Genomic DNA, 14155 nt, shown 5'->3' with positions numbered 1-14155 from the left:
ATTCACATCAATTTCTCTCTCTTCCCATCCACTTCCACAGTTATTTCTTTTCCACTAGCTTCCATAGTCATTGGTTCTCTTCTCACATCTCTGTTCCTTACAAACTCACTACCTCTCATTTTTTTCCGCGCTCAGTGTTGCTTTTTCTCCAACAATCAATACCTACATTTCAAACCTTTCATCTGTGCTTTTCAGTTTCTTTGCCTCTTAATCTGTTGTCTTTATGAAGTATGAAACTTCTCAGGCAATAATTGAGTCACTCAACATCATATTCATGAAAAATAAAAAAACTTCTAAAAGATTAAATGTTGCCTAAATTTCCCTGAGTATTTAGCATCCTCTTATTTAAATGGTAAGCTCTTTATCTACACTTTCCCTCCTGCCCTGAAACTCTGCCAAATATATTCCTGATGTTTAACAATAATAATTCTTGTGCATGTGTACTTAAGAGAATAATAAAAAAAAAAAGGTTGCTGTTTATAAGAATTCCTAAAGACTTTTTAAACTCCGATTTATAATATTTTTCCATCTTTTTCAATTTTCATAGTATTATATGTTTCTCAGGTTCATTTAGATATTTACTCCCTGTGTTGGTATTTCCAGTTTTTAATAATATTGGTATTATTTGTTTAGTACTAGTCTTTATTTTCAGTATTTCTAGGTTTGTGGGTTTTTTTGTGTTTTGTTGATTGGTTGGAGTTTTTGTTTTGGTTTGGTTTGGGGTTTTTTTGGTGTTTTGTTTTGTGTTCTGGGATTCCCTAGCATGCTCTTGGGAAAAACATAACCAAGCTTTGTGGGTTTTGTAACTCAAAAAATGGGGTTTGTGTAGGGTAACTACACCAGTTATGTTAATTAAGGTTTCTGATATTTGTTTCTGTTTATGTATAGAAATACTTTCTTTTCTTTTAGCCATCATAATGTAGGATGTGATTTTTGAATTACTGTCTCACCATCTTGATAAATACAGTAGTCACTATTTCTGTTTCAAGTACAGTCAGAAAAATCTTCACCCTAATACGATTATTGTATCTGTTCTTCCACCCCTTCTGAAGAATATTGGTTGCTCTTTCATTGCTACAAAAGACTTCTACTACTTAGATCTTCCCTCAAATATTTTTATATTTTGGCTTGTGCTTTTTAACTGTAATAAATATTGCATAAGTAATAATTTGTAATTTTTGTCATTTTCTCATGCTTTCTATTTTTTTTAATGTTACAATTTTTCTGGTTTTAATTTTACCTTAGAGAAATGCTTTATACTTTTCCAATATGCATTTTTTTTCTCATTTCTCAAAACATAGTCATAATTCTACACTGCAAAAACAATTGCTTTTCCTTTTTAAAATATGTTACAGAAAAACTATCAAGTCTAATTCTTGACATTATAGATCATCCATTCCTTGCCTTTTCTATGTAGGTTCCCAGTATTATAAAGACTATGGATTCTCTGACATCCTTCCAGTTTTGTGACCCACCTCTTTTTCCAAACAACTTTGTCCCCTTCCCCCATGCCTGCAGGCTTGTTCCTCTTCATTAACATATTCAAACCTAATCTCTTCCATCTGGCAGCCCATCCTTTGGGCTGTAGTCTGAGAATCTTTCACGGACATGTGCACTGCTGCTCTCCACTGTTTGTATTTGTGGTCAATGGGACGGAGTCTAGCTGGAGGCCTGTATCTAGAGGAGTCCCTCACAGGTTGGTACTGGGACCAGTACTATTTAATATATTCATCAATGACTTGGATGAGGGACTAGAGTGCACTGTCAGCAAGTTTGCTGATGACACCAAGCTGGGAGGAGTAGCTGACATGCCAGAAGGCTGTGCTGCCATTCAGCGGGACCTGGACAGGCTGGAGAGTTGGGCAGGGAAAAATTTAATGAAATACAACAAGGACAAGTGTAGAGTCTTTCATCTGGGCAGAAACAACCCCAGGTTCCAGTATAAATTGGGGAACTATCTGTTGGAGAGAAGTGGAAGGGGAAGACCTGGGGGTCCTGGTGGACAGCAGGATGACCATGAGCCAGCACTGTGCCCTTGTGGCCAGGAAGGCCAATGGCATCCTGGGGTGTATTAGAAGGGGGGTCAAATGAGGTTCTCCTTCCCCTCTACTCCACCCTGGTGAGACCGCATCTGGAATATTGTGTCCAGTTCTGGGCCCCTCAGTTCAAGAAGGACAGGGAACCACTGGAGAGAGTCCAGAGCAGAGCCATGAAGATGCTTAAGGGAGTGGAGCTTCTCCCTTGTGAAGAAAGGCTGAGGGAACTGAGTCTCTTGAGCTTGGAGAAGAGGAAACTGAGGGGTGACCTCATTAATGTTTATAAATATGTAAAGGGTGAGTGTCGTGAGGATGGAGCGAGGCTCTTCTCAGTGACAACCAATGATAAGACAAAAGACAATGTGTACCAAGTGGAACACAGGAGGTTCCACTTAAATATGAGAAAAAGCTTCTTCACAGCAAGGGTAACAGAACACTGGAACAGGCTGCCCAGGGAGGTTGTGGAGTCTCCTTCACTGGAGGCATTCAAAACCCACCTGGACACATTCCTGTGTAACCTCATCCAAGTGTTCCTGCTCCATCAGGGGGAATTGGACTAGATGATCTTATGAGGTCCCTTCCAGTCCCTAACATTCTGTGATTCTGTATCTGTCTCTAGTTGCTGTAGCTGCAGGTGACACAGAGCAAACTGCATTTGTATCTGACCAGGGACTGAGTTTCACAGCCCTGGAGCTGCTGGCATGGATGCTGATTGCCCACAGAGTGGACAAAGGCTTTCTGTTTAGGGCAGCTAATATTCATAAGTAAAAGAAAATACCCTTCCCATACACTTCTTTGGAGCTGTGGCTGAAGGAGTTAATAGAAAATCTTTTCAAAAGTTGTCTTTAATCTGAACTGTGGAGATGTTGTAAAAAGGCAAAGAGGACTTTGCTGTTCAGGCTGACTTGACACTCCTCTAAATTGTCTTGGTGGAGAGCTACACAATTTCTTCTTCAAGAGGGTAATACATCGGGCTACCTGACATACTTTAGTCTGTCACAATAATCTTTGTGCCCAAATATATGGAAGGTGTGTATGGTATGGTAGCAAAGAGCATTATACAGAATTCTAGGCAGTTCTCAGTTTTAGGGCAACCTGCCTTTGGGAGACTTCAAAGCTTTTTGATCTAACATATCAAAGTTCACACTGACTACCTGAAGTAGCATAAAAGCACTTTGCCTTTCCATCCCATGCTGGCCTTTAACAAGATGAAATACTATTTAAAGTAGGAGAATGTACACAGAGAACTGCTAAGCGGACACCGGTGATGACAGTGAAACAGAATTTGTAATCCTTCAATAACTGTAGTAAAATAAGTCTTGTTCCATTAAAATGTGTACATTCTGTCTGTATTAACTATATGAAATACTGCACATCTGAAATTTGGGATTAAGTTTGCAACATGTACAGCACTCCAAATAAAAATTTTCATTTAAGTAACCTTGTAATATCACTAGTTTCCTACCAGCCCTTGTTATGACAAGGATGATCAAGGTTTATATTGGATTATATTACAGTTTGTAAGGAAATTAATTAATTAATTAATCTTGGTAATTAAACTCATGGTGCAGACTTCCTTGTGTCATGTGTTTCAGGGTACATTTTAAAGAACAGTTCAGTTAAAATGATACAGATATATTTCTTTTTTGAGTAGGGAGTAGCTCATGAATGGTGCTACGAACTTTCAGTTTTTAAAAAACATCCACTGCAATATGCTTAATATGCACTTATTCATTCAAACAAGCCTGATTCAGAGTGTCACTTAACTGGTATAAGATATGGGGGAATGAGAAATTACATGTAATCTAGTTGGCTGTGGAAATAAGGATTATTAATAATATACATTACTAAGAAAAGTAAAGCTTATTGAAATATTGTACTTGTTACAAAGATAAATTACTAAAATTACTTATTCAAGTCATTTCTAGGAAAAATTAGTTGTAACAGAAAGAGATGTGGACAATTTGCAGACACAACTCCCTTCTAGGACTGACTTGTGCCCAGCACAGTGTTAGAAAGTGTAGTTCTGCTTGATTTACAGCCATCATTTAGAGCTACCTAACAGCTACCTAAACTCCTGAAAAAAAAAACTTAAAGCCTGAATTCACAGGATTAGAATATAAGCATTTCTGAAGTACTGCAGTCTTGGGGCTAAACAAGTTAACACTGATTCAGTCCATAGCTCTGGACTTTTAATGTGGGTTAAATTCTTAGTTTTAGGCCGGAGCTTGTGGCCAGGGTATTCTACTTGCTAGTACTTTTAATGTAATCCAAACATGTAATAATATAACTTTTTAGAAAAGTCCCACAAATTTATCTGCCTATAATGCAAGTGGTGAAACTCAACCATTCAAAACTTTCTCTATGTGTAGCCATTAGCTCTTCAGGCATCTGCTTTCTTGCTAACAATAGGGTAGGAGAAAATGTCTTTTTATTAAAGATGCTGCTCAAAGATTCAAGGGTAAATGTGAGAGTAACTGGCTAAGATTCAGAAACCTTTTTGGTAGGGCTCACATACCCTCTTCCAGTATCTGGTTTGTGTTCTATTATTTGAAACTATTTAATTTGCACCATTATTATCTGTTTCAGACTTCTACCCCTGGTGAATCTGTAACCCTTTTTTTAGATCCCTAAAATAGACTTTAACCTCTGACAATTTCATAAGGTCTTTACTTAGCACTTCATTAACATAGTGACTTTAAAATCTGTTTTACTTTCAGCTGAGAATATATGGTATTCTTCAGACTGATTAATGAAGTTAGTGAATTACCAGATTAAATACAGAACAAAATAAAAATGAAGTTATTTTAGTCTTTGAATATTTCTAGATTTCATAAAAAGTTTTTAAGTCTTACGTAGTTGTATCATTTTTATGAGCCTAACAGGTTGTTGTTGTTGTTGTTGTTATTATTGTTATTATTATTGTTGTTGTTGTTGTTGTGGAGATAAATGCCATTTCAGAGAATTCTCATGTTTAAAAAAATTTTCATTAATATCTTTAGTCCTGTTTCATCATGATTTACTCTTAGATGAAAGAAAAAATGGAAAGATTCTTTCCTTTCAAAAAAATCATCATGATAAAATATCTTTAGAATTATCTTTGATCTCATCAGTTTAAAACAGACTAGAAGTACGCAAGGAGTCTTTAAGCTTTGTCTTTTAAACCACTGAGCAGTTGTCAGCCCATTTTTGTGTTCATATCGCAGAAGGATCAAGGAGATTTAGCAGACACAATAAAATTATTCAGTGCTCTGTGTAGGAGGAGAAATGATGGACTGATAATTCAAGCAAATGCGACATCTGTGAACAAAAACTGTATCCTAGTGCAAAACTGAAGTAGGTATTTTACTTAGCAAAAGGTAATTGGCACTCAAGATAGCAAGGTGTTTGCGTCTCATAGCATGCAGTCCAGGCCGTTAGTGCTGCACCTTCCCACCGTGGGAGCTCAGTCACTGCCTCACCTCTACACAAGATGCTCTGAACTGCTCTAGGTGAGGAAGCAGCTCCCACTGAACTCCTGAAGTTGGTTTTTTTTAATGTTTGCAGATAAGTAAAATGCCTTCCCTACAGGGCAACAATGAGCACCTTCGTGCAGACTCAAGCACATAGTGAGTTTTAAATTAAGGAAATTCAAGCTAGACATGAAGAAGAAATTTTTTACAATGAGGATGGTAAAACACTGGTCCAGGTTGCCCAGAGAGGTGGTAGATACCCCATCCATGAAGACATTCAAGGCCAGGCTGGATGGGGCTCTGAGTGACCTGATCTAGTTGAAGATGTCCCTGCTCACGGCAGGGGGCTAGACTAGATGACCTTTGAAGGTCCCGTCCAACTCAAACCATTCTATGATTCTATGAATTTCATTCTGAATGCAAAAAAAAAAAAAATACATTGACTAAAAATGATGTGCTGCTTCTGAAAATGTGTAAGTAGGTAGAAGCTATATTGCTACATCAACCCCCCTTGGTGCTCTGCCCTCCAGAAATGATCTAGGTCTCATGACAGCAGTTAGTAAAGTTGGACAAGAAGAACTCATGCAAGCATGAAAAAAGTAGTTAAATGAATTGTAAAAAGTGAAAAAGATTTGTTCTTCAGTAGCAAATTTCTACATTTCCTCTGAAAATTGCTACCAGCACAGAGCTTCTCAAAGTGAAAGCAATATAGAAAACAATGGCTGACTTAATATCTAGAAAAATCCAGCAGAGAGGTAGCCCATACTCATTACATGAAAACTACTCTTTTTTTTTTCTTTTTTTTTCCCTCTGTCTTTTGTCCAGCCACCTCCAGGGTTCTGCAGATAGATTCAAAATGACTGGTTTAAAGCAGTGGTTTCCTGGTTATGGTCTGCAAGGTCATGATCTGCAGACTCATTTTAAGTGTATAGTGGTGTTCAATTGTGGATTTGATGATACGTATGCATCCACAAACATTCTGGGTATTTAACAGTGATCCAAAATGTTTTTAAGGTATTGGCTTAAAATACAGCTTTGCCCAAATATCTCACAGCTTACTTAGGAAATTGCTATGGGAGATGTTTATGTTGATAAGACCAAAAAGTTGTCTGAGAGTGGAGATGGTAATTTCTGTAAAACCAAAGCTGAATACCGGATATATCACAGAATCACAGAATATTAGGGATTGGAAGGGTATCTGATATATCTGTATATCTTTTGACTTGAATATAGATTAATAATGGTTTGTATAATTCTACAGAACTTTAATATTGCTTTTGAATGTAAAAAGGCAATGAAACACTAAGACAGCCATGGTTGTTAATGGCTTGTATTAGCTGGAAGCTATAAAATCATCCTAGTACTCTGTTAGTGCTGGAATAATAATTTACCAAGACAATTACCACATGGTGGAATTTTTTTGCTGCTCTAATTCAGTGTTATTAATAATGAATAAAATTGCAATTTTCTCAGGTTGCTAGGGGCAGTGGGGAATTATTTCAATGAATATTTCAGCACATTAGTTTAATCATAGTTCCACAAAATTCAAGTGGGCAATATTTTATACTTCTAAGTTCAGTCTGCTAAGGGACCATAGTCATTAAATTGCAAACTATTTGCGCTGAGGTTCATTCTATGATTTACAAGCCTTGTTAAAAACACTGTAAAAGAAAGCAAGCTGTGCCATTAATACTTGTAATTTGATGCTGCATTTGTTAATGGGCTCAGTGTGATTAATGTTGTTAGCAGCAGGCAGAACATTTTGAGACAGGCATTGCTGGTGTTTATAATATATAAATGCATGTAAAGAAATGTTAGAATATTGTAAGTTTTAGTAATATATGTTTTTACAAGGTTGCATTGCTGAAATAGAAAAGCAGCAGTGAAATTATACTACAATTTATGTAAATACAGTTCAAGCTGTGGTAGGTGCTGATGTGTGTGTTCTTTATTTCATAGCCAACTGCATGACTTCTGGCGCTTGGATTACTGGGAAGACGATTTGCGCCGGCGGAGGCGATTTGTTCGCAATGCTTTTGGGTCTACTCATTCTGATGCTCTCCTAAAAGCTGCTGTGGAATATGGTCAGTACTAACTCCTGCTTAAAAATACAGCTTATGATGTTCTCTTAATGTCCATGAATGCCTTAGAAGCGTGTCCCTTCTTTTCTAAGGACAGTGCCGAGAATTCCTAGGACAACATATTCTTAGGAAAGGAATTCTTTCAATTCTTTCACTTTAATGAACCAGAAGACTTCAGCTTGTGGGCTGTTAAATTCTCTGATCCCCAAGGGGTTCACATTATACCTCTCTAGCATTCCCAGACACTAATTTTGAGACATCGGTAAAAGTAACTGAACTTGTCTCTGCGGAGTGACAGAATGAAACTGTTAGGCCATCAAACTAATCTGTCGTAATAGTTCCATTGGAGACCTTTCATGAATGAGGAATTAACTGTTTTGTAAAAATATCAGAAGTTTTATCCTGGCATGCATAGTCTCAGCCAAAGGTATTTTTTCCTGCAAATCATGAAATACATAAGGCCTCATTTTTAATAATTATTTTAAGGTTACTTGTGATTTGAATAGTGAACTGACTACATAGGAACTTCAGTCTAGGAATTTAAGGGTTAGATAAGGTTTAGTTTTCATGGAGAGGAAACCGGAGTATAAAAGAGAAAGGAGGAACATGCTTACATTTTCCCTTATATCATTTAAAAGTTTCTTATGTTTGGTGACTTCTGTACAGCAGACTGAGCCTGATTACTATAAAAGTATAATGCAAGTTTTGTTTTCAGGTTTAAGCTGGGGTAACATATCAGAGAAAGGAATTTTTTAGATAATATTAATATCTTTTTCTATCTCTTTTTCTTTTTTTAATCTGTAGTATTGAAAAACAAATCCTGGGATTCTTTAGCATTTAGGAGGAAAAAAATGAAATAATTGTACCCAAAGCAAACTGAGCCTTTTAGCTGATGTTTAGCCAAAGACTAATGTTGCCAGAAGTTCGAAATAAGATAGATATAACGCTAACTCTGTGTGACCTACACATTTCACCAACTTTGCAGGTTGTTGAGGCAAATAGCTGGGATTTGAACAAGGTTAGACATATAAATGGATATGTGTGTATGTAGTTATACTACCTAGTGTAATTTAATACTTATTTAAACATGAAGGCTATCATATGCAGAACTTCAGGTCATAAACTGTTCATAAGTTGGGTTAAGGAAGACATTTCCCCCAGCAGTATATCGTATTTCATATTTGACAAAGGGTTATTTTCTCCACATTCTTCCAAAGATCAAAATAGATCTTATGAGAGGCAGATGCAAAACTGAGCTAATTGCTGTATTGCTTTTATAAGGCAAATAATCATCAAAACCATGGGCTTTATTCATTATGCAGGCAGAAAAACCTTAAAAATATTTTTATTGATGAATGTTTTTAATTTTGAATGTTAAACTAACATTAAAACAGGAAGAAACCTGATTTATAAACTGTTACAAAATTTTAGGCCTTGATATTATCCTGCTTTTAAAATAACAGGAGATTTCCATTTACTTAGATTTTGTTTCGTGCCTATATAGCAGGAATATTGTCTCTTTGGAATAAGTTTGTCCTCAGAGGATACTGGAAAAGGTTTTGCATTTTTTTTAATGAGGACTATAACACAAGCTGCACTCAGCAGTTTCAGCATGTTGCAAAGATTGCCTCCATTTATGTATCTTATGTGTTCTAGTATTTTAGTACAGGTGACAGCTGCCTGGTAGTAGACTTAGCCTGCAAGGCAAAGCTACAACTAAAAGAAACAGAAAAACTGAAATAGTTGTAGACTTGTATTGCATTGTTTCTATCTAATTTCACACTACTCACCTGTGAGTACATTAACCATACAGGAAAATTAAACCTCAGGTGCGTTTAGGGGTGATACACATCAAACTTAATGGTTGCATAAAAATTACAATAGACTGAAGTTGTCCTGTTTGCAGAATTAAAATAAATAATTCTAACTTTTCACATATGTATTAAAATTAACATATGGAATGTTAAGCATGCATTGAAGTTATAGTTTATAGATTCTGTCTAGATGTACTTACTTTTCAGAGGCTTGAGCCTTTGCATTTTAGTACTGAAACTTTTAGCTGACCTTTCTCTGTAAGAAAACATCCTTAACACTGATGTTATTTTTATGCCTCTTGGTGTTACTAATGAGTTGAATAATTTATGAGGTTGTCATGTGAAAAGGATTTGGTGCAGTTTGATGTACTTTTAGCCTCTGGTGTTGGAATGCGAGGCAGATTTTGTTTCCACAGGGCTTAACTTTCATTGTATTTTTTTATTAGCTTTGTTTTGATAATTTTGCTTGGAACAGTTTGATAGTAAAATGTCCCTACCTTCCAAAACTAAGCATGATATCACACTTCAGAAAGAATTTAAGGCATCTAAAAAAATCCTACTGCATAGTTTTCCAGTAACACACTTTTTTCTGACCTCAGATACTTTGTTTGTGAGAAATAAATTCTTCATCAAAGCAAATTTTGTTGAACTTTTGTTATATTAATAGCAATTTTTCATCTTGACTGATACTTCCAGCACAACTAAAGCTATTTTGAGCATCAGTAAAATAGTGGAAACATCTCACAAGTTTTTGTTATCTACATTGACTGTCAGTTATCATTTAGGATTTTGTGCATAAATATTTCAGAGGAGGAATGTTTAGTCAAAGCCTAAGTCAGCAAGCCCCTCAGTGTCTACGATCAAAGGCATCAACTTAAGTAGGTCTGATCAGGCATTGCAGAAGAGGGCAGGCAGTTTCAGCTGAGCAAAAATCACAGAGCAAAGATGACAAAATTAATCAGTCATTTCTTTGGCAGTAAATAATAGATATGCTGAGGATTGCAGATGAGAGAATTTTCAGATTCCTTGGAGATGTGCCTGCTTAACACCTGATTTATCTAAGCTTGTACATCCATCAAGATATGACCTTGATAAATAAAAAAGTTCTCTACAGCTACTGTAGTATTAAATCAGAGTTAATGTTGGATGCATGGATGTTGTAAGTATATAATACTTGCAGTTATCAAGGAATAGAAGAGTCTTAGAATTGAAAACTATGTCTTTGGTCTATATGCTTGTTTCAGAGAAGTAACAACGAATGTTACATTCTACCTTGAAGAGCTAAAAAGGAAAGTGCTAATTTTAGCTGATAAGTGACTTCTTCCTGTAGGGAAATTTATATATATTCTGCTGCTGGAAAATAGTATTCTTTTCAAAAATTTCTGCTACAAGGCAAGTGAGTGAACCTTCTATTTAACTACAGTCTGTTAGTCAGCCATTGTATGCATGTTCAGATTTGATAAAATATAAATACGCATACATTTGTTTGAATGTCCATAGATGTTCAAAGTATTTGGCAAGTAAAAAATGTTTCAAAACTATGTGAAAAATTTTAATATATTCCTATGCCTGTACACTTAGCTGTCCTTTCAGTCAGTAAGTATGTCAGAGTCATAGCAGCGTTTACAAAAGATGGACTGGAGAATCTTTACCTTTGGATTAGTCTCCTCCATTTCTAATTTTTTTTTATATGGATTTGTTTGTTCTGGATTTGTTTATAATCTGTTAAAACAAGTTTCATATCTGGATTTAAAATTTCAACCATAATTATTTCAGCATTATATCTGCTGTGCTCTTCCTAGTTACATTCTTCTTTGAATAGAAATATAGATTCATTTCTCCCTTTTGTCAGCGAAGGGATACTACTTACTGCAGTATCAAAGTGCAAGCTATAATATGGGATTTTGAAATACCTTAAAACTTTCGGTAGAGTTTTCATTTTACAGTGTCAATGGATTTTAAGCAGTTCTTATTTTAAGTTTATATGTAGTTTCAATATAATTGATTAAACTGTAGACTGAAAAATGGAAAAAAACAAAGATTGTTTAATAGTTTATAAACTCTGCTTCTCTTCCCAAATTCTACTACCAATAAATATATGAAATAAGCAGATTTGACCCAATTCACAGTGATTCTGTACCTGTGCTGAAAGAACTGACTTTCCAGCTGATCACATTAATAGTTTACAGTCTTTTGAGATTAGTATAGATGAGATACTACTGTACTGCCCTGGACAGTGCCACGGAATACTGTTCCCCAAAGGTCATCCTGAAAGCAAAAGAGTTAATTTTAAGCTTTGGTCCTTTAAGTTTTAAAGATTGTGGTCCACAAACCATTTGCACATAGAAGGATTCCAAGAAAGGTCACATTTTCTAGTCTGTACTGGAGAAAATGGACATGAATAACTCAATGCACATGTTCCAAACATATATATGTAAGCTGGTCAAATATTTCTAGTGTCTATGTTCAAGAATATTTGGCCTGTAAAGCCAATTATTGTGAAAGATTCTGAAAGCTTAGAATGGAAAACTTAAAAAAAAACAAAAACAAAAACAAAAAACACCAACAAAAACCACCAAACCACCTTTATAATGTAATATGTAATACATCCGTGTTTTGAAACAAAGTTACAGATATGTCTTATATGGCAATTACTTTTGAACTTGCATATTCTAAGTTACTCATTCCATTATGTATTTGGACATCTAATTAGCAACATTATTCCAAGGGTGGTTCTCCTGAAGCAGACTCTATATTGCTCCTTCTGGGACTTGCCATTACTTCTGTAAGTTTCAGTAAGTGCTGTGTGTCCTCATCATCAGAAATATGGTTTCATTAGTCTGGAGAAAAGGAGGCTGAGGAGAGACCTTATCGCTGTCTATAGCTAACTGAAAGGAGGTTGTAGCATGGAGGGTGTTGGTCTTTTCTCTCAAGTAACAAGGGATAGAACAAGAGGAAATGGCCTCAAGTTGCACCAGGGAAGGTTCAGGTTAAATATTAGGAAGAATTTCTTCACGGAAAGGGTTGTCAGGCACTGGAACAGGCTGCCCAGGGAAGTGGTGGAGTCACCATCCCTGGAGGTGTTCAAAAGACATATAGATGGTGTTCAGGGACATGGTTTAGTGCTAGAGTTAGGTTAATGGTTGGACTTGATGATGTTGAAGGTCTTTTTCAGCCAAAATTATTTTATGATTATAAAAACAGAATTAAAAAGCATCAGTTTTTGAAATCTGAAATGTTCACATCCAAAATCTACTTTCATGAAAGTAGCTGGAGTTGGATAGACTTTCAAAGAAAGGCAGGATTCCTTCAGGCTGCTGAAGGACTTACATCCCAGTAACATTCATCTTTAAGCAAGCGCTGCCCTAAAAGAAAGGGTTTGTGGGTTCCCTACTGTGAAACTGAGAGTCTGAAATCCATGGGAACCCCTACTCAAACCAGAGACTGTCTTCAGAACAGGGATTCTGGATGCACCATGGACCCTAAAGGAAGATTCGATTTTTGAGGATACTCAGTGTTTAAGAAAAATGTACCAAGATCAGCTTTCAGAAACTGTATATCTAGAGCAACCCCTCAGTGCTGACAAGTCCAGAGCAGTTGGCTCTCATAGCTCCTGACTTCCATCTCCTGAATTGCTGAGCTCCCTGCCTTCTGGAGCCAGTGTTAGAACAAGATAGAGAGAGGGGACTCCAGAGAATCTGGTAAGAAGCTGTTTTCATTTGGCATGCACCAAATTTTATTCCAGAAAGCTAAGTCAGAGTTTTACAAATGAACTTACCTTGATACTTTCAGGTGATGAGATGTTTGAAGAAATCAAAATGTCCCATGAAGTGGAGATATTCAGTTTCATCATGTCTGTTCAGAAGCTTTATTGTAAGATCAAATGCCTTATTCTAGGAAGTCTGAATGCCCACCTAAAAGCTAGTCTTCCTTTCCAGACATCTTGCCTTTTGAGATCTACATTTGATATATTAGGTTGTTGATGCTAATGACATTGCTAACAACTTAGAGGTGTCTTTTGTTGATGGAAATAGCACCGTTGTTTACAGTAAATTCAAGAAGAAGAAGATGGCATCAGACTCTTCTCAGTGCTGCCCAGTGACAGGACAAGAGGCAACAGGCACAAAATGAAATTCTGGAGGTTCCCTCTGAACATGAGGAAACACTTTTTCCCTGTGAGGGTGACTGAGAGTATTGCCTGAAGAGACTGTGAAATCTCTATCCTTGGGGAGATCTCCATCTGGAGACCCCCAGGTCCTTTTCTGCCAAGCTGCTTTCCAGTTGGTTGGCCTTCAGCATATACTGGTGCCTGGAGTTGCTCCTCCTCAGGTGCAGGACTTTGCATTTCCCCTTTTTGAACTTCATTATGTTCCTGTCAGCCCATTTCTCCAGCCTGCTCTGGATCACAGCATGACCCTCTGGCACACCAGTTACTCCTCTCAGTTTCATGTCATAAGCAAACTTGCTGAGAGTACAGTCTGTTCCACCAACTTTAATGAAGGCATTGAATGGGTGTAGATCATAATGAAATACTTATATCAATTTGCTCATGGACAGTATAATATTTATTGTTACTGAACTTGAGTTTGTTGTGACTACATGAGCCACAAAAATGGTTTTGATAGTGGTTTTCTTTTTCTACTTTTTTCTTTTTATTTTTTCTTTTTTTCCCCCTAGTTAATGAACTATCCTGCAAATCAGTAACACACATGTTATCATGAAATACACTGCTCTGGGGAAATGCAGATGATTACCCTTATCTAAGATAACTT

General features: G+C 36.5%; 1 protein-coding gene across 4 annotated transcripts in view; it reads left to right on the top strand.

Annotated features, from left to right (window-relative positions):
- Positions 1–14155, top strand: part of NBEA (neurobeachin) — a gene marked incomplete at both ends in the record, with an annotated part of 484059 nt that overhangs the window by 289478 nt on the left and 180426 nt on the right. For all 4 annotated transcript variants that reach the window (XM_080363323.1, XM_080363325.1, XM_080363322.1 and 1 more), the window contains one exon: positions 7448–7572. In XM_080363323.1, coding sequence (XP_080219449.1) covers positions 7448–7572 — 125 coding nt within the window. The remainder of the gene's footprint in view (positions 1–7447; positions 7573–14155) is intronic.

This window comes from Nesoenas mayeri, assembly GCF_963082525.1.
Source record: "Nesoenas mayeri genome assembly, chromosome: 1".
In the NCBI taxonomy this organism is placed as follows: Eukaryota; Metazoa; Chordata; class Aves; order Columbiformes; family Columbidae; genus Nesoenas; species Nesoenas mayeri.
Note: the sequence above shows the minus strand (reverse complement) of the source record. Positions and strands in the feature narration are given on the sequence as shown.